This window comes from Camarhynchus parvulus, chromosome 1A (assembly GCF_901933205.1).
Source record: "Camarhynchus parvulus chromosome 1A, STF_HiC, whole genome shotgun sequence".
Classification (NCBI taxonomy): Eukaryota; Metazoa; Chordata; class Aves; order Passeriformes; family Thraupidae; genus Camarhynchus; species Camarhynchus parvulus.
The window spans coordinates 42,511,508-42,537,543 of NC_044586.1; the positions used below are offsets into that span (position 1 = coordinate 42,511,508).

General features: G+C 36.8%; 1 protein-coding gene across 1 annotated transcript in view; it reads right to left on the reverse strand.

Annotated features, from left to right (window-relative positions):
• The window catches only part of CNTN1 (contactin 1), a 209,660-nt gene that overhangs the window by 57,204 nt on the left and 126,420 nt on the right, over positions 1-26,036 (reverse strand). The window contains exons 3-11 of the mRNA XM_030961150.1: positions 21,874-21,985; positions 17,669-17,791; positions 9,413-9,542; positions 6,639-6,811; positions 4,583-4,678; positions 3,509-3,715; positions 2,190-2,286; positions 1,853-2,034; positions 554-678 (exon numbers count right to left, since the gene is read on the reverse strand). Coding sequence (XP_030817010.1) covers positions 554-678; positions 1,853-2,034; positions 2,190-2,286; positions 3,509-3,715; positions 4,583-4,678; positions 6,639-6,811; positions 9,413-9,542; positions 17,669-17,783 — 1,125 coding nt within the window. The 5' untranslated portion in view covers positions 17,784-17,791; positions 21,874-21,985. The remainder of the gene's footprint in view (positions 1-553; positions 679-1,852; positions 2,035-2,189; positions 2,287-3,508; positions 3,716-4,582; positions 4,679-6,638; positions 6,812-9,412; positions 9,543-17,668; positions 17,792-21,873; positions 21,986-26,036) is intronic.

Here is a 26,036-nt window from a genome sequence, read left to right on the forward strand (position 1 = left end):
TTGTTTAAACTAAATATCCAATGTAATAAAATTAAATTATCAAACAGTACTTCTTTAAACTTCTTTTAAACATCACCTAAACATTTGCAACACTCTTTGTGTAGAAAAAATGTGAAAAAATATAGGATATAGAAAGACCACTGATACTTTAAAAAATTATCTTTATTTTCATATCTCCACTGACTATTTTGTCTTTTATTTTTAAAGACACGTTCATGTTTAATGTGGTAAAAAGGATTAATTTCAAGGAAAAGCTGACATTTGTTATCCAGAGTGAAGAGCATTTACTTAAAAGGGCCTAGAGAAAAAGGGATATCTACAAATAAATGGTAAAAAGTTAAGTTGATAAGTCAAAGCTGAATACTAAACAGCCTGAAGAAATAAGAGAAGAATGAGATGAAACTTTAAAAAATAGATTTTAATGCCTCATGAAAGTGGCATTAGGAAATATTTGGATCATTGTAATTAATTTTCCTTTAATAATGCATGCTTCAAAAAACTGTTTCCATGAGCTAACCACTCAAGCCTGTGTTACCTACAGCAATACACTCACCGAGGCACCATTCTTCAGCCACCTAATTGTTGGAATAGGCTTGCCCGTAGCTACACAAGGCCAGTACAGGTCACTGCCTATATCCCTTTCTGTGTCATTGATATGTTCTACCCACTCAGGAGCAGCTGCAGAATAAAATACATGATGCATTGTAAATATAGCACACGCATATTTAATTAGCATTATGTTCTATTAATTCCACTGCTTTTTCCATGATACAGGCAACTCAAAGTAATGATGATAACTCAGCAATGCACCAGCACAAAAAAGAAGTTTTTTTCTTACAACATAGATTCAGAAAAGCCTCAAACTATTTCTTATGAGAAGAAAATATGGAATTGAAATAATGGTTCCTGAAAGACAGAAGACAAGATATCATCACCTATATTGATCTGTAGATTATTCATCTGGAAATTACTCAGTAGCACCATGAAAATGATAGTTAAATGACATGCAACTTTGCAAAACTGTGTATATACTGAAAGGATCCCCAAGAAATTATTCTCTTGGTGCAAACAGCACACGTAAGAAATTAATACTGAAACAGTCCAGCATATTGATTTTGTTAAGTAAACAAACCACTTTATTAGCTTTACTTATTATAAGCAGTAATAACCTTGTCACACTAATTCTGAGCTTGATCTTCTGTAGTTCTAGCACTTAACCAAGGATCTTAACTCAGATCTTCTGTACAGCCAGTGACAGAGACATAAATCTTCTGAGGGTGCTTCAGATGTTACGTGTGACCTTTTCATGTCACGGTTTTGTGCCATAAACCTCAGACAAGGAGCCAAGTTACTTGGAATGATTTCACTATGAGCAGTAAGATACAATTTTTAGTTATCTAATTTAACCAAATGCAAAAAGGGAAGTGACAGAGGGCGGAGGAATAAAGAACTGTGCATATGAGACAGAACTGTGCCAGTAAGACAGAAAGCTAAGACAGAAAACACAAACAAAATAAGAAAACAAGAAATCCTAACAAACCTAAGAATCTCTTTTTCTTCCCAGAAGTTATTTCACTTCGAGTACTATAAACTGATTTAATTTACATTATGCATATATATAACAGGTAACACAGACCTGTCAAAGAGTATATACCAGCTATATAACCAGATAATTAGTACATAAATATTATGCCTTGCATTTAATGCAAGAATTTTGATTCTACTCTATTAACTTGAACAGTGTATGAGGATGATGGTACAAATCAGCACTGACATCAACTGTGAAAACACAGACACTTCCAACACAGCTAAAAGGAACACAGATCATTAAGAATAAAATTGTTCTTCCTACCTTGTACATAAACACTTGCTTGGTGTTTATCTTTTCCTTTATAATTTTCAGCTTCACACTCATAAAGTCCTTCATCTTCATACTGAATATTGAAGATCTTAAGAACTGCACCAGACATGCTTATCTCAGCAGAGGCTGGCAAGGGTTCAAGGTATTTACTCCATCTGAGCTCAGGAACCGGACTTGAAAAGGTACAGTAAAGTACAAATGAGCGTGTTCAAGAACTGGCAGTTAAACTGCAGACTACAAAAAGAGCATTTGATCATGAAATATGTATTTTCATTCCCTGAAATATGAAAGCAATTCGTGCTGCACAATAACTTTAAAACACACTTACTTTCCAAGAGCAAAACACTCCAGTGTCACGTTTTGTCCCAGAAGAGCATACGTGTCCTTGAACTTCACCTTGATATCAGCAGGATACACTTTTGCTCCTAATATGAAAAAAAATATTCTAAGAAAAGGCATGTCAGAAAGTTATAGAGCTACTAAAATTTACACAGTTCAATAAAACTTTTCTTAAAATGCCAGACAAAATTCTTTAAACTGCAACAGCCTGTCAATTCATAAAGTCTGACTAAGCACTGAACTTTTACTAGTAAAGCATAAGTGTTTTACTCAGCAACTAGTTACCTTTCTCTGGATGACTAATCCTAACATTTTTAAAATAATTTCTAATTGCTTTTAAAGCATGATGATGTACTCTATGCGTGGGTAGACAAAAACCTGAGTCTGTTTTTTTACTGGATAGAATATTTTGGATTATTTTGAATTTAGACTCAATTTTATCTCAGTAAGGGTATGAAGGAGCCAGAGCAAGCACATCTACAGTTTAATGAGTGCAAAGGGATGTCAAATTTCACTGCTAGCAATCCCTGTAGGAACCCTCTTGCAGTTCTAGATGAAGAAGACAGTGTGAATACTGGAATATTTGGTCAAAGACCATTAATTTGAAATTATATTAATTCAATCAGTAATATGGAAAATTGTACAAATAAAAGAGTCACTGAAAAACTGATGATAAGTTTATGAGAACCTAGTGACTGACAGTCTGAAGTGGCAAAAGAGAATTTGGTTCCTATTTAGAAAACATGCAGTTCTCCTGAAGAAACGGCAGCAAATAATCCAGTTACACAAAGCCACAGACGTGCCTTAGGAGATTGACCAAGAGACACAAAGCTCTCAGGCCACCATTGGATAGGAAATTTCATCAGGGTAAAAGGATTTTCCTCTTTCATGGGGGATTTTCTGGGGGAAAAGAAGTAAATCCTGAAGCTGCTCATCAACATTTACATGAGGTTTCTACTTTTCAGTCATACTCCTTTGAACCAATGCCAAGACTAGAAAAGATACTGAAGATTTTGGGATCAGGGGCTTACCACATAAAAGAAATGGGGATTCTGGGGATAAGAACTCTGTTCTCAATGATTTGAAAGGAAATGTGTGATTTAATCAATGGAGATTTCTTTGACAAAGTTTTCACTGTGAACGGGAATGATTTGTACCTCTGCATCTGAAACACCAAGTAACATTGTGCAGCAGCCATTATAACTTGCCATATAATTCTCCTTACAGAAATTAAAGTAGTTATGAATTAGCAAAATTACAATGCAAACAGTTAAAATGCTGTGCATAGTATTTCCAATAAATACTTACGATCAGATTGCGGAATAAGTGGAATAAATTTACTGAATACACTCTTTGTTATGGAAGGGCTGGACACAAAACACGAATAATTGCCCTTATCTGATGCTTCCACATTTGCAATGTAGAGATTGCCATTTGTCTGTGACACAAATCGTCGTTTGTCCAAAGCAATGAACACTGGGAACTCATTTAGAAGCCAGCGATAACTGAGGTCATCTGGAGGAAAATACTTTAGTCAATATTAAAACCCAACACTATCAGCTATTTAAACTACAGAATACTGTCTGTATATAAATCACTTGAGTCTAATTTCTAGGTTATAGATCTTTTCTTCAGAGAGGCAGCTATGCCAACAGATTTATGCAAGCCTCAGCAGCTGGCTCATTCCTGACTACAGTGAACACTGGGGCACTGCGGCTGTCAGTGCAGGTTACTGGGAACCTGGCTACCGTGTGCACACCTTGCCCTGGGCACAACCATCCCACAGGACCTGACTGGGATGGGATGAGAGAGGCAGCTGGATCTTGACCTCATGCAACTGAGAAGCTGGGAACTGTTCAGCAGTCTTGTGATTTAGACAAAACCTTAGAATATTTTAACTAGTAATATGTCTCCATTCTTCAGTTCTTTACAATGCTTAAACTGAGCATGAAAACTAAATCATTATTCTGTTTACAAGGTAGAAGAGATGCTAACAGCCAATTTCACCCCTCATGATGGAATTCCAGATGCTTGAGATTATGCGTATAATCCATGCAGAGCTCTTCAGTAGCTAATGGTGAGAAAAAGTCCCTTCCAGAGAATAAATAACCTCATCTCTGACCCCCTGGGGTGCTTCTGCTGTTCCATGATTTTAACAGAAGCCCATGACCATAGCAGTTGAGGTGACATTACTAGGTAGAATGGAATGGTCAACATATGGTCAACAACACACATTCAAAACAGCAACCTAACCTAAATGGTGATTCTCAAGCTGCACAAAAGTTACTGTTTAAGTGAATATAAAGGAAACTTTCAAAAATAAATATTAATTCATCTTTTACTCTTCAGACATTGAAAATGAAGCACTTTGAGCTGAATTACCTGGGTAGTGATACGGGGGCTCACAAAGAAGCACTGCCCCAACACCTTCTCTCACTTTAACCTCGTAACGTTCCTCAGGTGGAAAGGGATCCAGATCTAGTTTTTAAAAAAAGCAAGGGGAGGAGAAGAGGGATTTTAACTACAGTAAGTTTTTATTATTATCATCACTTTCTGTCCTGTAGTGAACATTAGTATAGAAATACACCAATGCATTGGCAGATAGAAACTTGTTGACCCTTAATGCCAGTTTTGCTTATTTTTCATTACCAATGAATTTTTTGCTATTTTTGTCATCATAATTTTAAATACCAGGGAAAAGAAAAAAGTGATGCAGACTTTATCTCTAAGAGTAGTTAGGTTTAAAATATTTTAATGAGTGTTAAGGCACTGGATCTAAAAAGTATGTACAGTATTCTCAGATGGACTAATTGATGAAGTATATGAGAGAATGTGAGTTCTGTTCCACGGTTTCAGTAAATTTGACGACAAAACAAAATTACAGCTGGTCAAGACTTTTGAACTCTTCTAAATGGTTGTTGACATTTTACAATGAGTTTATGCATAAGCAAAAGAAAAAAAACTTCCACTAAAGATCAGACATTTTCTCTACTAATTTTAGCAACTCCATTCAGTTCTTTAGAAACATTGATTGTAGAAAGAAATGTTTTTATAGGTGATCATTAAAAAGGAGAAAGGAAGAAATACAACAGTATGAACAAGAATGAAAGAAGGCACTTTTTAAACAGATATTTATCAGCTTCCAGCTATCTTTTCACTATTCCTTACCTCTTTACCCTATTTTAGTTTACATATTGAAATACTGTATATTAGGGTTCTGCTCAGCATAATTTCTCAGTATACTATCAACATTCAGCTCATGATGCCAGTGAGCTGGTAGGCAGAAGGCACGCCTCAGACTGTTTTGGTTCTATTTTTTTTAAATCTATTAGGTTTATTGGTTTATTTTTTTTATCCTATTGATTATTCAGGACTGACATGACTGAAGCCTGCTTTAGGTATAAATAAATATCCCATAAATGAAATGTTGATGTTTTCTCCATTAAAAAAAGTAACAACCTGGCCTTCAATTTTTTTTTTTCTAGGAGATACACTGGCTAAATACAGACTATGACTATACCAACAATGATATGATCATCATCAGCTCATTATAGCTTCTGACTTTCCCTAATATTTGTAGTTCCACAGTCTCACAAGTATTATCAGACCACTGAACTTTTCACTAAATGTCTGATCTTCTACAGCAAGGAATGAATTCTACTTATGGAGGGCAGTTAAAGATAAGTGGGGCACCAAATCCTTAGTGTCAGGGCACCTAGGGCTTTGTGAATGGACCCCAGTTACAGTGGATTCCTTTTTTTTGGGATTCCTTTTTGTACCCTCTGACGATAAAATATATCTGGGGAAAAGGCAACTGAAGTAAAAATAAAACATAAATCCCAAACACTGTCTTAAGTCTATAAAATTTTGCATTATTCTTCATTTAGTTCATTGATTTTTGGTAATTCATGTATTTGGTGATATGCAGGTCTGTACATGTACATGTCTTCTCAAGACAAGCTCATGACTGTCAGAAGTTGACAGAAATTTCCCCCAGCAGGGTTTTTCCACTGTAGCCTAGGAGGCAGGGCATACTTTACCTAGCAAGTGCTGTGCCTTCTTCCTGCGCTGTGGTTGCACTGCACCTCATCACCATATGCCCTCACTCAAGTCTTTCTTCTGTGACTATTCCCCCTCAGGTCCTACCATGATTTTAAAAGAGCCTGGACAATATTATCTCCACATCTGGCTCCATGAGTCTCTTCACTTAATAATTTAACAATAACTCACTGGGAAGGCTGTTATGCTTTGTCAGCTGAATGCTAAAGAACATAAAATGCTTACAAATTTATTTTGTGTCAATCTCTGCAGACTAAGGCACTTAAGATACTGTTTTTACAGAGTAGTACAGATACAGCACATGCTAGCAGAATACACCACAGTGTAAAACATTGGGCTAACCAGAATTTTTCTATATTCTCACATAAACAACACTTACATCCAAAACTCAGAGTGGCTTCACTGCTTCTGACAGTTCCAAAGATATTTGACACTACACAGACATATTTTCCAGCATCCCTTGATTTCTCTGGATTATTGATAACAAGTCTGCCTCCCACCATACTGTACCGCTCCTTTGTTAAGTCAATATCCCAGTTGTTGAGTTTCCACCTATTAAAAAAGAAAAACAAGATGTAAGACTGGCCCCAAAAAGTAACCTGGTAAGAAAAATGATGTGAAAAATAACTCATAAATTCTGACAAACTATGCAGGAAGTTACTAATATATTTCTATGCAATTCTAGTTTTTCCTTCAGCAAGATGCACAGATTTGAACTCCAGAGGTCTTTTAAACATAACAGTGTCAGTTCTTCCTTCTTAGAGATGTGACATAGTTTGTTAAAACATAGTTGCTGGCCAAGCAGTAAGAGATGCTTGAGCTGGCTGTGAATGAGCTAGCCAATCACCAAACACCCGGATTTTAAACATATCTCAAATAAATATCTAAGTTCAGACTGGATAAAAATGCACTCCCTCTGCCCTTTTAAAGTATGGAGTAATGAGAGCTTTTTTTTAAATCAGCTGCAGATAATGAAAATGTTTTATAAAACATAACGTGTCAGTAAAGTCAGTGCAAAAACTGTGGCATCCTTCATAAATGACCTACTTACTATTGCTTCAGTAAATTGCTGGACACTCTTCCCTTAGTTATGGTAAAGCTCCACAGCCAATTCACTGAATTACTGCAATTTTCACTTGAGGGATCAAGAGAGAAACTGGCGGCTGAGTTTTGACCAATTTTTACTTATTTAAGAAATGTTAAAAAACACGGAGTGGGTACCAGTGCTCATGACTTATATTTGTGTTACTGTCTCCACAAGAGGGAGCCTGTTACCTTAGAAAGGAACTGCCCAGCTCCTATGTGCAAATAGCAAAGATGCAACTTAATTACATTTAAAGATCATAACATTATTTCTGCATAAATATTTTCTTTTTTCATAACGTAAGGTTAGGCATTAGTATTTAACAATGATAATACACACGCCACCTGTTCATTCAGTATTGAAGATTTACCAAAATATGCAGAGGTCTCATTTGGAAGTGGAACTTGCTATTGTCATAGAAATAAACAAAACAAAACAAAAATTAAAAAATCAAATGAAGTAGAAGAATTTTAAAGATGCAGCAAATAGAATTTTGATCTTATAGAGTTCTAGATATCTCTAGAACTGTCGGTGTTAGAAAAAAGAAATATATCCTTTATTCAGAAATATCTAGGTATAAATGTGCTGAGGACAACTCGTCCTGCAATGAAAATGGCAGGAAGGACTTATTTACCTCTGAGATAGAAGAATTTTGACTCAATAACCGGTAGAGGGCTGAGATGAAGACAACATTGAGGTATACTAAAAATAATGTGTCAGGAAATAAGAAAAGTGGCCTTATTCTGTACTGCAATTATCATCTCATCACCTATCAGTGCTAATTGTCAGATCTGCTCCTAGACACAGAAGTTCTGGAGGTGCAACGCCATTCTTTGAGAGTGTTTTTGCTAGTTCAGATTTTGCTGAGCCCACAATAGATAAAGAAGAATGTCAAAATTTATTTAGAATCTGTAATCATGTATACATGGTGTGTTTTACAGTCTTGCAGACAGAGCTGGGGGAGTCTCTGGTCCAGCTGGAAGGGATGGGGAAGTACAGCAAAGGGTATCAAATCTTAGCATATGTAATCTCTCTACACTTTCCAAGCATGGCAAAAGGAAGGCAAGGCAAGGCAACAAAATGTCATATTCAAATGGTGCTTCTGTACAGGCAGACAACCTGTAAGTAGATTTTTAAAAGTGGCAATGAAGATGAAGTAAGCCGTTTTAATGGAGGAATACCATAGTTTCACCACAACACTGAATTTAAAATAATAGCTAGCAGACTTAATTGGTTTTTCTGTTCTAGAAACCTGTCTGGGAACACACATAAGTGAGTACTGGGGCAGATCATAGGGTAATTTACTGAAATGGATCTCTTTTGCTGGCAAGATATTGTGTCTGTCGTTAGTACAATTATAGCAGTTTTCTGCCTATGATCAGGTTGTAATTTAGTCACAGTCTTAATACTGACAATCTTAAGTACATTTCCCTTCACACTATGAGCAGATAATGGCTAACAAACTCATATGAAATGTACAACAAATCATTGCTTTCTACAATAATATAATTATTGTGAAAGAAGTCCTGTGAGAATCTGTATTAAAACTAGCTGAAAGGTTTTTTCAAAATGAAGGTTTTCATGCCTTCAGTAGCATAGCTGACACATTCTTGATTGCTGCCCTGCAACACGGAGGATGCAAAACCAACATGGAATGTAGAACATCCAGGTTCAAAAATCAGTACTTCTCCTTTCAAAGCAAAATAGAATTTAAAAAACCATTCTGAATCAAAAAGAACAAAGAGTCAAATCCCTGCCAACCTGAGCCTAAGCTGGAAAGATAACCTCTCAATTTTTTTAAAGGTCATTTTCTTTTTTAATTTACCTATGGATCAGTATTTCTTTCAAAATCTGAAAATATTTAACACAATATACTGGTCTTAATACTGATTAGACATTTTGGCAAATCAAATCCAGGTTGAGTCTTACTCAAAAATTGCGTATCTCCACATTTTTTACTGCCTTGAAGACTTCACTCCAATCTTTTAACACAATCATTAAATAAAACAATGCGAAATAGCTGCTGAATAAAATGTGCAATATTTGTATATCAAAACAGTAAATATTACCTGTAAGTAGGAGAAGGAACTGCTCGAGCTCTGCAGTTCATTGAAACTTGTCCATCGGAAGATTCTTCTGGATAGATGGTATCAATAGGTTGCTCCTCAAAAACGGGTCCGTAACCTTTGTTTCCTTCCTCTGAAAACAGAAGAGAGTTTCAAATTAATCACTTTTTAACTAGCAGTCAAACTGAAGACAAATTTGCATCACATATTCAAGAATCAAAACGTGAAGACAAAATAGTGAGTCATCTGAAGTTAAATTCTATGTGCTTCAGCAAAACTGGAGCCATAAAATTTTAAAAAGGTCCTACACTAAAAATAATTTCAGTTTGGACAGTCAACCACTTAAAGGTGAATAAATGTAAAACAGGTTTCAACACAACCCATATTTTTTAATTTTTATCCTTCATTTGTGGATTCTGTTGTAAAGCTGGTAGGACCTGCCCACCCCTGCTTCCTTTATCTCCTCCAAGCATACAAGGTTGTTCTTTGGGGTCTAAGAAGCAAGACTAAGAGCAAAGATGAAATGTTCTGGGAAAATTCTTCTCAGTAAATCCAGGATGTAACTTGGTTTATTTTCTGTGAAAATGTCAAATGTGAATTCTAGGTACAGAATGACTCTGTGAGGAGGCAGTGGATGCTCCATATAGATAAAATTTTGAGACAACACAGTTGTCTTATTCTCACAGGCCTCTACTGAGACTGAAACAACAGTCTGGACACTTGTAAGCAAATTCATGGGAGAACAAACAAATACATGATTGCTAACTGGTTCACTTTCCATTCAAGTTCAAGAGCCTTGCTTCAAATCCTAGAGATGCCAGAGACTTGTAAAATGACTGCAAGAATCTTGTAATTCAAGGGAAACAAACAAAACAAACACAGCTTTAAGTAATAAGATCCTCAGAGATGGCTGAATAATTTAAACCCAAAGCAATGGTTAAGAATGAAAATTATTTTCAAAAGCAATGGTTAAGGATGGAAAAATCCTAACATTTTGCAGTAGTATCTGTGCTGTCTGTAAAAATTTGCTACATGTCTGGTAATTTAAAAAAATCTTCTCAGATCAGTAAATAAACTGGCTTGTAAAAGATGAATGTTCTTAAATCAAATGATGACTTTGTACTCATGCCTTAAAAGTCCTGTGTTTGGTCCTAAAACATTTTAGACTAAATTAAGACAGTTTTTAGGAATCCTGTAAAAGAAAAAAGAGTCTCTCTATATACTTAAGGAATGTGAATTATACCAGTGTAAAAATACCACATATACATAAAATAATCTTTCTGCAGATATCGTTTTTATTGTTTTTAACTTCCCTATTCATGGAATGGACACTGGATTACAATACTAGAAGCAGACTGTCTGTAGATAAAAAGCAACTTCCCTTTTGACTTCAAATTGATGGTAAATGGTAAAAAAGTCACCATTTGCCTTGAGGACAGGAGCAGGTACAGAAGAAACTGTTGCACTACGAGATATATAGTCAGACAACCTAATTTTTAAGAACTAATTCATATAATGAGAATTTTTTCAAAGAAGCAAAGAAGAGCAGCTAGAAAGGCAGAGCTTTTGAGCAACGGTCTGCTTTCTTTCATATTTTAAAGCACAACACAGTATAAAAATCTACATATTGCTAGACCAAAAGAAGAACTAATTTCAGACTGAAAAGGCAAGATTCACATACTTGCTCAGAGACTGGAATGACTAAGCCAGAAACCTGATGGCACGATCTGTGCAGTTCTTAAACATGAGTACAGAATAACAACAGTCTCCAGCAGCAAATTGCCATATCATATGCAGCTGACTCTTCACCTTAGGACTCAAATGATGTTGCAGAGCACTTAGGCATTTCATGGCATGCATTTTTAATGCTGCCAGCACTATTAATTATACTGAGTGAATGCCTGCTTCTCAAACCTATCAAATGTGCTTTATAAAGGCACTTCTGCTGCAATCTATTATGAATCTGGTTTCAGGTGTCTGTCTGCACAGAATAAGATGTTCACCCTGAATTTCAGGTATGGCAAACAATAAGCCTTTTATTCTCAGCCACAAGACCATGCATGGACCAGTGATATGAAATAGCACATAGGAGAAAAGAGAAGGGAAAGGGGCTGTGAAAAGATCTGCAAGAAATGTTCACACTTCAAGTGAAGTACCATGACTATGGGACAAAGTTTGGAGAATGGCAAAGGGAAGACTAAGAGTACAATGAAAAGCATCACCTCACTGAAGTTGTGCCTACATGAAAAGGAAAAGTAGAGAAAGAAGAAGAAAATGGATATATTAGGCAAACTGAGGATGTGATGAAGAGCACATTTCCTATGTTTGGATCCTGCTTTAGACAAGAGGATGGACTATCTGACCTCTCAAACAGTGCCCTATGTTTTGGGTAAATTTCTTGTGATTTGTATTTTAAATTGGAGCGGAAGCTATCACCTGACTATTAGAGGCATTCTTCAGTGAATTCTGAAAATAAGACTCAAATCTTTCAATATTGCTAAAATATATTAGGAAGTCTGTGAAAAGGTCAAGAAAATCTTTCCTCAACTGATGAGATTACAGACCCTGTACAAGAATCTTTCCCTCTGGAAGGTGGTCATATAATTCATTCTCCGAGTGACACTTTCTAATGAGTCTTCTCCTTCTCTTTCTGTTTCCTGTACACCTATCTATTTCCCTGGCACTCAACACTGCCAAAATTGACTGCCTGAGACAGTTGTTGGGTGTGAGTATTGATCTACCTGCAAGTGTTGTATCCTGTTACATATTTTAACATGAGAGAGAGACAAAGATCTGTTGACATGGTGCATGGCTAGATTAACCTTGAGTGCTAAAGGGTGCCACACATAAAAGCCTTGGAGTCATTCATTATCAGTTTAACTAAGTTGTCAGGCTCTGCACTAGCCTTGCAAGACCAGAAACCATTTGATATTTAGAAGTAGTTCTTGTATTGATTTTAATATGTCAGAGAAATGAGGTGTCTAAGAAGCTCATACTCAAAAACAAGACGGTCTGAGAATGAGCCAAAGTATCTCTACCAGGCATGCAGGAACACAAAATGGCACTTCCACATTTCTGAGCACTCTTATCACCAAACAAATTATGATTATTTATTTACAAATGTCAGACACTCAGTAGTAGCATGTAATAGTCTTCTAAGATCCAAGCAGGGACAAGGTAAATAGGCATTAAGTAAATTCATCCACTTCTTTTTTCGGAAGAAAATTCTTATCTCTCTTTAGAAAATGTGAATAATTCTGTATGTTGTGATAAAAAGCTTTAAATAATGTAGATGCTAGCCTCCAGTTCAGAAATGCCTTTTTGAACTTACTGTTCTGGAAAATGTCCAAGCATGAATAATTTAAGGTTTGGGGGCTTGATTGTTTCTTTACTTCTCTAAATCATGTGGGAAAAGTTGTACTTGGCATTCATGGGAAGCTTATGTGCTGAAGCAGTAATGTGTTCATACTAAAAAAATTCATAACGTAGTGTCCATGATGGAGAAGAGAGGGTAAGTGTAAGCCATCAAGACGCTAAAGGCAAATCACTTTCCAAGAGCCAGTCAACACTCTAACAGAAAAGGTGACCACGCCAGAACTCCCACTTCATATTACATGGAAGATGAAGACTGTCTTTGGGAAAGCTGCCTCTATTTTTCTGGACTCAAAGGAGCAGGAGAATAACTTCTATTTCCTATGTGCTAGTGAGGACATTGAAAAGCCCCATAGTTAATGATGTAGTTTCTCCTTTACAAGAAGTTTCAAGTATGAAAAGCTCCAGCCCCTGGCAGAGCAAGTTTCTCCACTTGTGCCTAACAGAGTACAGTTTTCTTGTCTTCTCATACTGCCAAGAGGAATGTCAGCCAATACTAATTATCATATTTTAAACATTCCCATTTGTGTATTCAATATTTAAATTTTTAGGTGGTTCTTCCTTAAAAATCAAAGTGTTAGCTAAGAAGTGACTGAAGAGCCTAACATGTTGATCCCATGGGAAAGCCAGTGACCAGCAAATTAGGGATCAAGCTAAAGTGCAGTAGTTATTCTCCACAATCTCCCCACACAAGCCTTCCTGGTGCATATATCAGCAACACACTCAGAAATTCAGCATGCTGTCTAAAAGCATCCCCAGGTACTCATCAAAACAACTGTGTTGCACTGAGAGGCTCTGCTTCTTACCGGCTTTCTTGCTTTACCGGCCTTCTCTGAAGTTTTGGTTCCTAATGATATTTGGAACTTTGGTTGCCTAAAAAGCAGAACAGTTTAGACATTTTTACCCCTGGACTATTGCCTCATTTTGCGCAATTCAGGATAGTTTACTAGAGTGACAAACTGCCTTCTAAGTAATGATCTGACCCAAATGCAGATACTGCCTGGCTCTGCACTATCAAATCCCAAGGTAAAAAGTAGAACATTTTATGAGAAATATATTAGCAGAGAGACATTTTTCACTCTTGATTCCTTTCATAGCCAAATGTAATCTACTATTCATGAAGTACAACAAAATACAGGGTCTTTGCAGTTTTTGATCAGTCTTTTGGAAGAACAAAAGAAGCTGGAGCTGAAGAACAGTCTTAATTCTTTTAGTGATAGATTAGAATCCCAACTGAAGACACACTTGAGTTCACTGATTTACCTGGGAAGTAGTGGATGACAGAAAAGTTTGAAATTCAGACTTAGCAACAGGACATGAATCTAAAGAGGAGTCAAAGGCAACTTGGAAGTGCGTTGGAGAAATATCACAGGGAAGTGAAGAAGAGTCAAATATTATCAGTAATAGGCATGAAATAACTTTTTTGGCAGTGGACTGACAATCACTGACATGTTCCCTGAGGAGTGGTTTGCTGCTCTCATTTGCCTTGCACTACTCAAACTGCACTCTGAAAAGCAACTCTTGTAACAACTGCCTGTTCTATCAGTAAGTGGAGAGCGAATTATTTATGGCTTTTTCACCAGTTTATAGCTGCAAGACTACATTTCAAGCACTAATTTACCTGGAAAATAAATACTGCTCCTGTCTCTTTGCAGAAGCCTTTACCTCTGATGCCTGTATCTCTGATTCATAAAATCTTTGCTTCCTTTCAGTTAAGTAAGTGCACATTCACCACGGATGAGAAATGGCCAGTCAATGCAACAGTTCTCAATTTCTGCCTCTAATTACCACAAAACAGAACTGGCTAAAAAATCAAGGTGTTTACTCCAAAGCAAACTCTAAAATTCTAAAAACATATGTATTTCACTTAGAGAATTTTTTTTAGAATTTCCTGCAGTGAGAAAAAGAACCATTTTAAAACAAATAAAACTCCTCAGCTTTTGGAGTCTCAGAATTCCTGTCCTCTCTTCAGGCCCTATTCTAAACATCCCAAGTCACTGCAGCTTCAGTTTGCTAGCTCTCAGTTTCCCAAATACTTCTAGCTGCTATAGCCTGAAGGCTCTCAACACTCAAATACATGAATTCTGAATACTTTCAGGTTTTTTGGCTAGTATCTTTGAACTTGGGGGCACGCTAGGGTGAGACTTCTCAAAACAATGGATCTGCAAACTATCACTTTCCTGGGTCCAGAGCAATTAATAAAATAGTAGGTCTGTTAAGGAAGTATGGATTGCAAAAACCTAGACTACAGAGTCACAGACGAGCTTGCCAAAGGCAATTTACAGAGTAGAAACACCTAGAATTGCAGATCCAGCACCACAGAAGGCAAGAGGAGACAAACATACTTCCAGAGAAAGTGCGTTTTGCTAAAAGGTGCTAAAACAACTTCTTAAATACTTTGCTTTCAATATCTGCTTCCAGTTACTTTGCCTCTTCACTCTGGAACTTGGTCTGTCTTGCTATTTTAATGAGAACGCATTATCTTTACTCAAAAACTGTCCCCAGTTTACACATCCTCCACTACTGTTGACATTGCCAGCATTCCCCTTGATAATATCCTGTGTGAAAGAACCTTCTAGGTTCTAGAACTTTTTCGCTCTGCTTGTGCTACTTCCTTCTCTTCAGTGTCTTTCAATTTTTAACCACACTGAGAACACTTCCAAGCAACCTGTTATATTTCATCTTGGTTGCAGATACACATTTTCTGGATACAAAAGCATTTTCATTGCCAAGACATACATTCAAGACAATTAAGACTAACTGCCAGCAGCTCTCAAACCCATTTGAAATGAGAAACTCTCCAGCAAGATTCAAGTGCTGGGGCTGAGCAAAGACTGCAACATCAGATTTATATAACCTAGATGGGTGCCATAAACCCTAGATGATAGAAGCAGATTTTCTCTCCACTCGAAAGGTTATTTAATGATTTATGTGAATTTATTGATTTAATGATTTAATGATTTATGCGAAGTAGAGCAGGTCCGGGAGCAGAGTATGTGCACTACTCAGCCTTACACTGCAATACACTGGCAGCAACAAACACCCTCTGATTGTATAAAACTAGGTATCTTCCACATTGGAGGGTGGTGGCATACCTTTAGAGATGGTCACAGGTCATAACTTTGGCTTTTGATGAAAAATGCAAGCAAGCATTTATTCCATACAGGAGATAGGTTAGGAAATGTGTTTGAATGGTAACAGCACCATTAGAACCTGCCCTGGATTCACAATCCTCCACACCAATGGCTCCCATCTTGTTTGTGGGAATCTAAGAGCGCCAAGAACAACAGCCCAGTGAGAGATCAAACGAGGCTTGCTATGACAGTGCCAGTGTGTATTCACACTGCACATGGTGCCATGACAGCCCACTCTGTTCTTCCTATGCACTTAGCTGTTACCCTCACAGTTCATGACCTTCCAATGCCATTTTCAGGAACTTGCCAGCAGCTACATTCTGGTGCCAAGGTTTTTTTTGGCTAATGGGCACAAATGTGATGTGCAGAATACACAAAAACATCAATAATTCGATCCTGCCTGTCAAGAAATTACCTGAACAGTTGTTCTTCTTGATTGATTCACCCCTTTTATCAACCAGTGTCCAGCACTTGTTTGGCTACCGTAGCTGATTGTTTTGTTTGATGTCAACAGGTCCAGAGCAAAATCATGTGTGTAACATTACTGATAGCACTTCACAGTTTTTCTTTATTATTATTTTATTCTTTCAGGAAAAGCCCAGTATTGAATTACAGTGGTGAGTTTAAAGTTTTAATTTTGGTGCTATCAGCAAGCCTTATATCTTAACAAAGAAAAACATCTCTTGAAACATACAACAAATATATTGTGAAGATATTGATTTTTATCAGGCATCAGTAAATCCTCCATCAGACTCAGATGTGGACTAAAGAACACCGTTGAAAACCACAGAATAAAGTTATGGTCCTGCTAAACCAGAAATCATTTCTGCGAGCTCTGCACTGATTTCTTAAAGGCAATGAGCTTACATCACACTATAATCATAATTTTTGACTCAGTAATAAGGAATATGGTTTCATGGTAGTGAAACTGAGGCAATGCCTGCAATGACATCCCAGATGAAACAAGTCTATGACCCTCAAAGTAGGGAAGGATCTAAAACCTACCTTGAAATTAACCAAACCATTAGTACACAATGTTTGCACTTTTCAAATATTGGTGGATATTTTGTTTTTACACTAACAGAAAATTCATCCCAGCAACTAAAACCCGGCATTCATTTGAATTGGCATGGAAATCTGAAACAAGCTTTACAAATCTCAAAGTTGTTTGAAACAGTTGGAATTTTCCCTTTTCACAGACCTCCCTCGATCTCTTAAAATGGAACTAAAATTTCAATTGCAAACATTTCTCTAAATGCAGATGCAAGAAATAGGACTCCAGAATGTTTTAGTATTTATGGCCCCACCTCTATTCATGAAAAAAAAATTATAATTTTTAATAAAAAACTGAAGTCAGAATAAGCAGAATTACCCCACTGTATTATGAAAAACTACCACTACACTGGGCTTCTGGAAAATTATGGATTTTAGATTTTTTCAATAATAAAAAATTTTGTTTTTCATTATTCTAAACATGTTGATCATCTGTGCACAACAAACAACTGATATACTTTTTATAATCTAGAGAGATTTCACTCTGTAAATCAAATTAGCCCAGATCTATCTTTTTTCAAACTTTTTATTATGGCAGCCATTCTAATAAATATGCCTCCTGCCAGTTTCTTTGTTCACATTTAGTAATTTGTTGTATCAGCACAAATAAATTAAAACCATAAAAACATTCTAATTGTCCTTGAAACACATAAAACTAACAACAGTTACTTTAAGGAATTCACACAGGATATCGTCTTACCTACTGCCAGGGAGTAGACAAAACAGGGTGTAATAAGATGATAGATGAAAAACCAAATGGTTATCTTCTGTTCAGCCATCATCTCAAAAGGAATTGTGCACTTCAATACCATCATTCGGAGAACTAAAAAAGTCGGTTACAGAGAAAGAAGAGAGAGTCAATAACTCTGACATAAGGCTTTATCTCATATCACATTTGGCCTGGCAGATGATCTGACTAAACTGAATACTTAAGAGTTAATATAGGAGAAAATCTTTTGAATAATAAATGCATCATCAGAATTTCTGGATCAAATTAATTATATCTATTATTCAGAGAGCACTCTGTTTCAGAGTACTCAGATGTTCTAGTGATGGTATAATACGGTAAATGTTAAAACTGAGCATCCTTTTTTACACTTCTCTTCTGTTGTCTATCCTTCATCTCAGTAAATACTACATTTCAATTCATGCCTTCAAAATCTGTAAAAAAAGACTACAGTGAAACTAAAGTCCATGCATCTCTTTCAGATTGATTTTGTCTAATATATCACCATTTTAAACTTTTAATATACAATTAATGGTCTTTCACAAAAGTGGTTATATTTTTCATGAGTTTCCTTTTAAATACTGAATATAATCATTATTGCTATGTTGTTTTCAAAGGTTTCACTTTTCCATATGGGAGAAACTCTGCCTGTAACTATACTAAAACCAAGCTAAAAAAAGCATGCAGCTTCTTTTCAATAGTCTAAGATTTTATAAATTATTTTTCAGACACTTCTGTAAGATTTGTTACTACTTCCAAACAGAATATTTTGCCATTTTTTTCTTGCTGGGGACTATTATCTATTTCTTTAGAGAAATGTGTCATCATGTTTGCAGTGTGCAATTCTCTAGGTTTTTTTTTTTGATGGATTTCTTGTCACAAATATATAAATACATCCTTTATATCAATCACACCTTATTCTTGCTTCTTTATTGGTTCTGCTCTAGCACTCATTAAGAACTTCACAAAAAGCAAGGCTTCCAGCTTATCACTGGCAGAATACTGTATCTCAGGCACATGCTGATATCATCCAGTCCCCTCAGTATATCCATTTTGTTATTATTTCATTATAAAATATGCTTACACATACTTAAACACCCTTCAGTAATATGCATCCCAGGACATGGTGCATGCTAAAAAAAGAATACTTGTAGATGAGGAACATTATTTAGTGGTAGACTTGAGCAGTTCTGGGTTAGCAACTGGAGTCAAGAGGTCTTTTCCAGTAAATGATTCTATGATTCTAATGTTGCATTGTCATTTTTTAGCAAGGTGTAATCTCAATGCTCCTGCTTTCCAGCCTTCCATGCCAGGAATTGACGACTCTGACAGTGACATCCACCTTTTACCATGATACTTGCCCTTTCCACGTCAAAATTTTTACTTAATTGTTCATTTCCAAAATCCAGATATTTTAGATCTTGTTTAGAAACTGTCCCATTTCCCACCTCCAACAGCAAGAAAGGGGCAATTTTAAATTACAAAGCACAAGTACAAATACACTTGACTCCCTAAGTATGGTCAGGATAAATCCTGCCCTTATTACAGAGAGCCTCTCATCTGAGCTGCTGCCAGACATGCCTGCTGCAGTGTATGTGTCTCACGTCTCCCCCTGAGGTGGCTAGGAATGTGTCTTGGCCATTGGGACCTTTTACTTCTCCCCTCTTTCTCAGAATAATGCTGAGATGTTCATTTGAACATGCCTCAAACAGTGAACTTTCATTAGAACAGAGTTTCAAGAGTGTTTTGATGAACTCATAATGCAGGAAAATTACAAGCAATATCACAAGAAAATCTTCAGGCTCAGAAAGTACAGGAGCTGCTGCATGTCACATTTTCCCCTTTTTAAGCAGAATAAATCCTTAATAAAAATATATGACCCTACAGTTATGGCCGTTACATGAAAACTGTGCTCAGCAAAAGACAGACAAGAGTTAAACAGTGATTCCCTAGAACTGAGATTTATTTAGAAATATTCCCTAGAAAAGGCACTTAGATTGGCAACAAACACATATGCTTACTGTAGCTGGATCCAAGGAGAAAGATTTACTTAACGTCTTTACTTTCCCACTTCTGTTGGCACTAAAGTTTCTTCAGATTCTGTCACACAAAGGACATCCATAACTATTTCAGGCATCTACCTTGACCAATGTATGAACTACGGCGTGTAATTCATCCAGAAGGCAGTGGTAGGTTTGATCAAGAAATGACTTTGTATACTTTTCCAGCAGCCACGCCCAGACTATGACATCCATACAATATGACACTGCCTTGCCTGAAACATTTGTTTCCAAATGACACGAGTAAAGTGCATAGTTATGCTGAAATAATGCACATAATTAAATAGCGCAGAAACAGGAACTCTTTAGGGAACAACGGTAATTACACAGCAGCTCATGATGATAATAACTGTGTTCAATTGTATTGATAGAGGAGACTGTTAAGAGCACTGTGTTCTCTGACATTATTATAGTCAGAGAGGGAAGATCCCTCCTCCCTCTCTTCAGCAGAATTTAAGTTCAATTTTGGAAAGATACAATGCCCTCTAGTTCCCCAAAAATCCCTTTTTGCTGGCTCAGAAAAAAAAAATGGCTTCAACAATGCTTCCAATTGCAGTAAATAAGAATTGTGTCAGTAAATGATATAAATACTTTATTTTATTCCAAGACAAAAATATCCCCCCTGCCAGGATTTAAATCCTTTCCTTACTCTCACTTGTTTCGGCTGAGTGGGTTCTGTATATATAGCACAGCCATCCCTCCTGATTCATCTCAGCTTGTGGGTGAGAAGCTGTTTCACATTGCTCTGCTGAATTTTGGCAGACCTGGCTGCTATGAGATGAGACAGCAGGCAGGTTGCTGCTGTGTGTGTGTCAGGTGGTAGAGCTGTGCACAGTGCTACCACCCAGCTGCCCAAGGAGCCCTCCCGGCGTAGCTCAGGGAGCAGCACTGGTGCCAGAGGCAGCACTGTGGGCTGCAGTACTCAGGCAGCACAATCTACTCTTGCTCTACAGCTCTCAACCTGTTTTCTTTGCAGAGTGAGAGGGGTATTGCTGCCTAATTAAAAATCATTCCTGAACAAATGAACAGCTGAGTCACTTTTCTCCTCTGAAAAAGCACAGAGTGTCTACATATCTAGACATATGTCCTTCAGTCTGCACAGTACAGTATCCTTCTTCTTCCAAACAAACCATCACAATTTCAGAAAACAAGTAAGACACTTTAAAAATGTGTATTAAAATAAGCAGGCATTTAAATGCAACCATGCCATGATTAATTACTAACTAATGCTCACTAACACACTTAGGTCCCTTTCAACTGTACAGTTTCCCAGAAGAACCAGTCACCACTACAGCACCTTTGCTAGATTCAAAACAACAAGTTCTGGCGAGCTGTCTGGAGTGCAATCCTCAAAGGAGGTGGAAAAAACTGGGGCATTGGCTGCTGAATGAGAAGCACATTGAATTTTGAACACAGGGATCTGCCAGAGTGCTTCTGGAGGCCTGCAGTGTCTTGTGATGCTTCATTAGGATGAGACATGTTCCCAGGACACAAGGGTAAACCTGTCTCTCTACAGTATCCAATTGTAAGGATTCTTTAATCTCTCAAAATGCAATTTAGGAAAATGTCTACATTTTCTGCCATATGTGGCTTTCTTCAGCTCTTCAGTGCACTTTGGTGTTTATTTAAGAAAAAAAGACACCTATTTTACAGCTATGGAAGCAGACAGTGTTTTCCATCACTTCCCTGCTAAAATCCAAACATGCAGATGACATCATTGTTTTGCAAGGACATAAAGCATTTACAGGGTAGACACAAAAATAAATTACAAACAGTAGGTAATTGAAGCCAGTTGAATAAAGATTTTCAAGATCAAAGGCAGCACAAACAAGGTACCTAATCTACCAGATTTGAAATCAAGAAGGGATAGGGATAGACAAGGGATAGCAGAGCAACAGTAGGGGATGTTGAAGGGGTGAAGAGGAGACAAAGATCTCAACACTACAGAGGGAAGGAAGGCCATGCGGAACATTTAGGATCTGTGGGAAGATGGAAGCAATAAACCAAACCAAAAGGGCTGGCAGAAAAGAAGACAGAGAAGGAAAGTGAAGGAGATATAGGTAGATAAAGGTGTATGAGAATTACCAGTTGCCTCTGTCAGTAAATGTCAACATTTACCATGGAAGAGCTTTCCTGAATCTTGCTTGCCAGGGCTTTCAGTCTGGGTGCAGTGTGATTACAGCATCAGCCCCTGACATCCACTCCAGGCTCCAGTGAGGAACCCCAAGTGCTGAAGGGGAAGAGAGGGGGCAGAAGAAAAGTGTTTAGGAACTCTGGCATGGTACACTTAGCTAGAAGAGGTAAATCAAGATGCTTGTTATGATCCTCATTTCCTGGTATATTATGATAATTATAGACATTCGAGTTTCAGAATTGGTAGAGATTCTGTCCAGATTAGACTGTAAATAGATACAACAATCTAAAAGAAATATGTGGCTCTCTACCCTTTTTCAAAAAATGAATATATATAATTGCAATAATTCACTCGCAAATTAACACATCGGCAAGTTATAATCAAAGTCTTTTAGGAGTCACACAATACTTCAGCCTAATCAGTGTTTTGTATTTGTTTTTACTTCAGACTCTTTCAGTGATTTTTGTAAGCATGTAATTGCTCCTCGTCTTTATTTTCTTAACAAAGTTGACATTTTCTTCTATGATAAGTAACTCCTCAAAAATCTTATTAGTTGCTCACTATGTAGAAATAACACAAAATGTTTTAATTAAAAAAATTATGTACATTGCATATTATTTATTATATCACTTTTTGTCCTTTTCTTCTATTTTGGCCCTTGCAAATTAATTTTGTGATCAATGAACAAGTTCTGACAATCTGGGTAAAAATGCACCATTAAAAAGAGAACTGAATCTTGTTCACAAGTCTGGCTTCTCAACCATCACCCATGCACAATCCAATTTACTTCTGAAGCCAATGCTTTAGCCACTAGCATTTATAGCTTTCTCTATTACTGGAAAAGTGATGACAGCCAAGTTCCTTGCCACTGCACAGATTTGTCTCATTCCAGTGGTCTGGGATTGCTGTAAGCAAAGTTCCAAACCTGCCCTCTTACAGCACTGCTGCATCTGCAAGAGATTTTATGTGTTAGCTGGCTCTCACTTAGGAGTCCAACAGTGACTTTAGTTCCCTTCAATAAAGGCTTGTAGAAATACTTCATTTCCTTATGACTTCTATAATTATAATCTTTGCTTTTGACAGATTTGTTCAAGTGAAAACAAAATCTCAAATCCACTGCCCACAATACTGCCCACTGGCCCAAACAGTCCATCATCAACAGATGTGCTTCTAATATTTTCCACTTCATCCTATATAAAGAATATAGCTACACTCTCCCTTTCACATGAATGAAATCCAGCTAAAAAGCACATCAATTTGACAGCCCATAAGTAAGATACTCTTCTTGAACAGAATTTACAATTTCAAGGACAATATGCAAAACATAACAAAAAAGCACAAAGTTGGAGCAACGTGCAGCCTAATTCTTCCCCTCCAATAACTCCACGCTCTTTAACTGCTTACTGGTGCCAAGTAACCACTAATTTAAAAAAAATTAAAACAAACCCAGAATAAGTTTATTAATATATTTTAACAGGCTTAATTAGCAAGTGATTCTATCACTACTGGATAACCAGCTCTGAGATTTTGTTTGATAAACATTGACTTGGAAATAGAAAAAAACAGTATCTTGGAGGTGATCTGGAATTTAATACCATCTGGAATTAAATCTAGACAAAGATGACAAGGAAGACAAGAAAGGATTCTTCAACTGCACCAAAAACAAAAAGAAAACAAAGGATATAATGTGGGTCCATTGCTAAATGGAGCGGGAACACTGGTTACACGAGGATGCTCAAAGAAAGCTAATGGGCATCTTGACAACGCTTCTTGGAATTATCTTTGAAAGGCTATGGTGATGAGAAAAGGTCCCTGAGTACTGGAAGAAAGCAAAGGCCACTCTGGTCTTCAAAAAAGTCAGCCTCACCTCAATCCTCAGAAAGCTGATGTAGAGTCTCATTCTGGAGGCCATCTCTATCCACACAGATGACAAGAAAGCAATCAGGAGTAGGCAAGGAACATTCCTTAAAGGAAAATCATGCTGGACCAACCTCATTACCTTCTACAATAAAACAACTACCTAGATGAAGAGGACAGAGCAGTGGGTGTTTTCTAGCTCAGCTTCAGCAAGGTTTTGAACACTGTCTCGCACCATCCTCATAGGAAAACTCCAGAAGCGCAGGCTGGATCAGTGGAAAGTGAGGAGGATTGAGAACTGGCTGAACAGCAGATCCCATAGTATCATAATAAGTGAGAGAGGGTTTAGCTGGAGTCCTGTCACTAGGACTGTACCCAGTATGGTTTAATGTATTTATCACCGACTTGGATGAAGATGCATCCTCAGTAAGTTCACTGACAGCACAAACCTGACAGGAGGGCTGATACCCCAGGGTGCTGTGAGCCCTTCAGAAGGGCTTCAGCAGGTTGCAGAGATAGACAGAGAAGAGTTGTCTGAAATTCAGTGTAGGCAAATGCAGGTTCCTGCACTTGAGGAAGAATGCACCAACACAGGCTGCATCATCCTTCCCATTTTCATTGTTTCTCTGTGATTTGTCTTTTTGTTATTTTGTCCTCATAGTTTACACAACTAATAATATGTCTCATTTTTCTTACTTGCATCCACTGATTCATTATGAATCAACATTAATTTTCTTCCCTACAAGGATCACAGCTCAGGTAACCAACACCTCTGTAACAAAGGGTCATCTGGTAATACTATTACAAACATATATTTTCAGGAAAATTAAGCATCTCCTAATTTGTGATAAGCTCAACAACTCATCTTTACTATTAATAATTAATACAGTTTAGTTACTTTTCTTTAGGCACGTGCAAAAATATAGTTTGAAATACTTTCAGATCATGAAGTCTTCCTTAGTGGTATTTACACACTGTCTTTAATTCTCACATCAGCAACATAGGGTCAGACAGACAGTCCCTGTCCACGCTATTTGCCCTATCAGCAACTGGTTGCTCTTTCTTCCAAGGTAATAAAAAAGAAAAGGATCACTTACTACTATCATAACTCACAGCTATGACTCACTTTTCTGAAAGCTTGCTGTAAGGGCTTCGATGCTTAAAGACTGCCTGGTAAAATATTTCAGCAACAAAAATCAATAAACCTCCTTCCAAGTCTGGAGCATCCTGCAGAACAGCATACTACTCTGTTCCCATATGTACACTTGTACAAGCTTCCACTTGTGTCTTAAAGACCAAGCAGTTTAAATTTGATTCTAAGGTAACCAAACATACCCAAGTGTCTAAAATCAGCATGAAAAAACATCAGCCACTAATACAAATAAATATCCATTACTAAAACTGGGTATTCCTTCATGATAATAGAGATTTTTAGGTTACTTTAGCCAATACCTTTTAAGAGACAAAACATATTAACTTCTTAAGAAAAAATAAGTGTATAATTGATGTTCTTTTTTTGAGTTTTAAATTTTGTTAAAGTTTATAAAACAAAAAAATACTAATCAGAACATTATATTGAAATTAAATCTTAAAGAGATCCATTTCTAAGAAAAAAATCATTTTATGTTACAGAAAAATGAAATTAAGTCTATATAAAAATCTTTATCATGCTCTTGGCATTTTCATTTGATTTTCACATTTTCTTGAACTTAGTAATACCTTGTTATTCATCAGTAAATGGAGATACTGGAATGAATAATGTATATTCAATAAGTTCACAGCAGATGTATTTATATACATAAAAATTTAACAGTTTATCCATATAATCTGCAACTCAGGACACCCTATAACATACTACTTATTATACACCCAAGGACAAGCTCAGTGGGAGATTTCATCTTCAAAATGCATGTTTCCTAGCAACTCTCTTGAAATCAGAGTAGCATTTTTAAAATTTACATCAATCACTTGGAACTGTTGAGAATACTTAAAAACATCTCTTTCATCCTATGAATAAACAGTTTGAATCAGACTAGCAGCTGCAAAAAGGAGAAAAAAGGAAAATCAATTCAATGTTTACTAGAACTTGCTGGTGGATTTTGGAACAATACATTATTTGTGCCTTTTGGTTTTAAGCTTACACATTTCAGAACAGATGTTGGCGAGATCCATTGGCATTTTTTATAGGTTTGAGCTGCCATCACCATTTCAAAGATCCTCTGTGTTTTAAAGGCTACTTTTCAAGGATACATACTCATGAGGTAAGCTTAGCTGTGCTCTGGAGATTTTA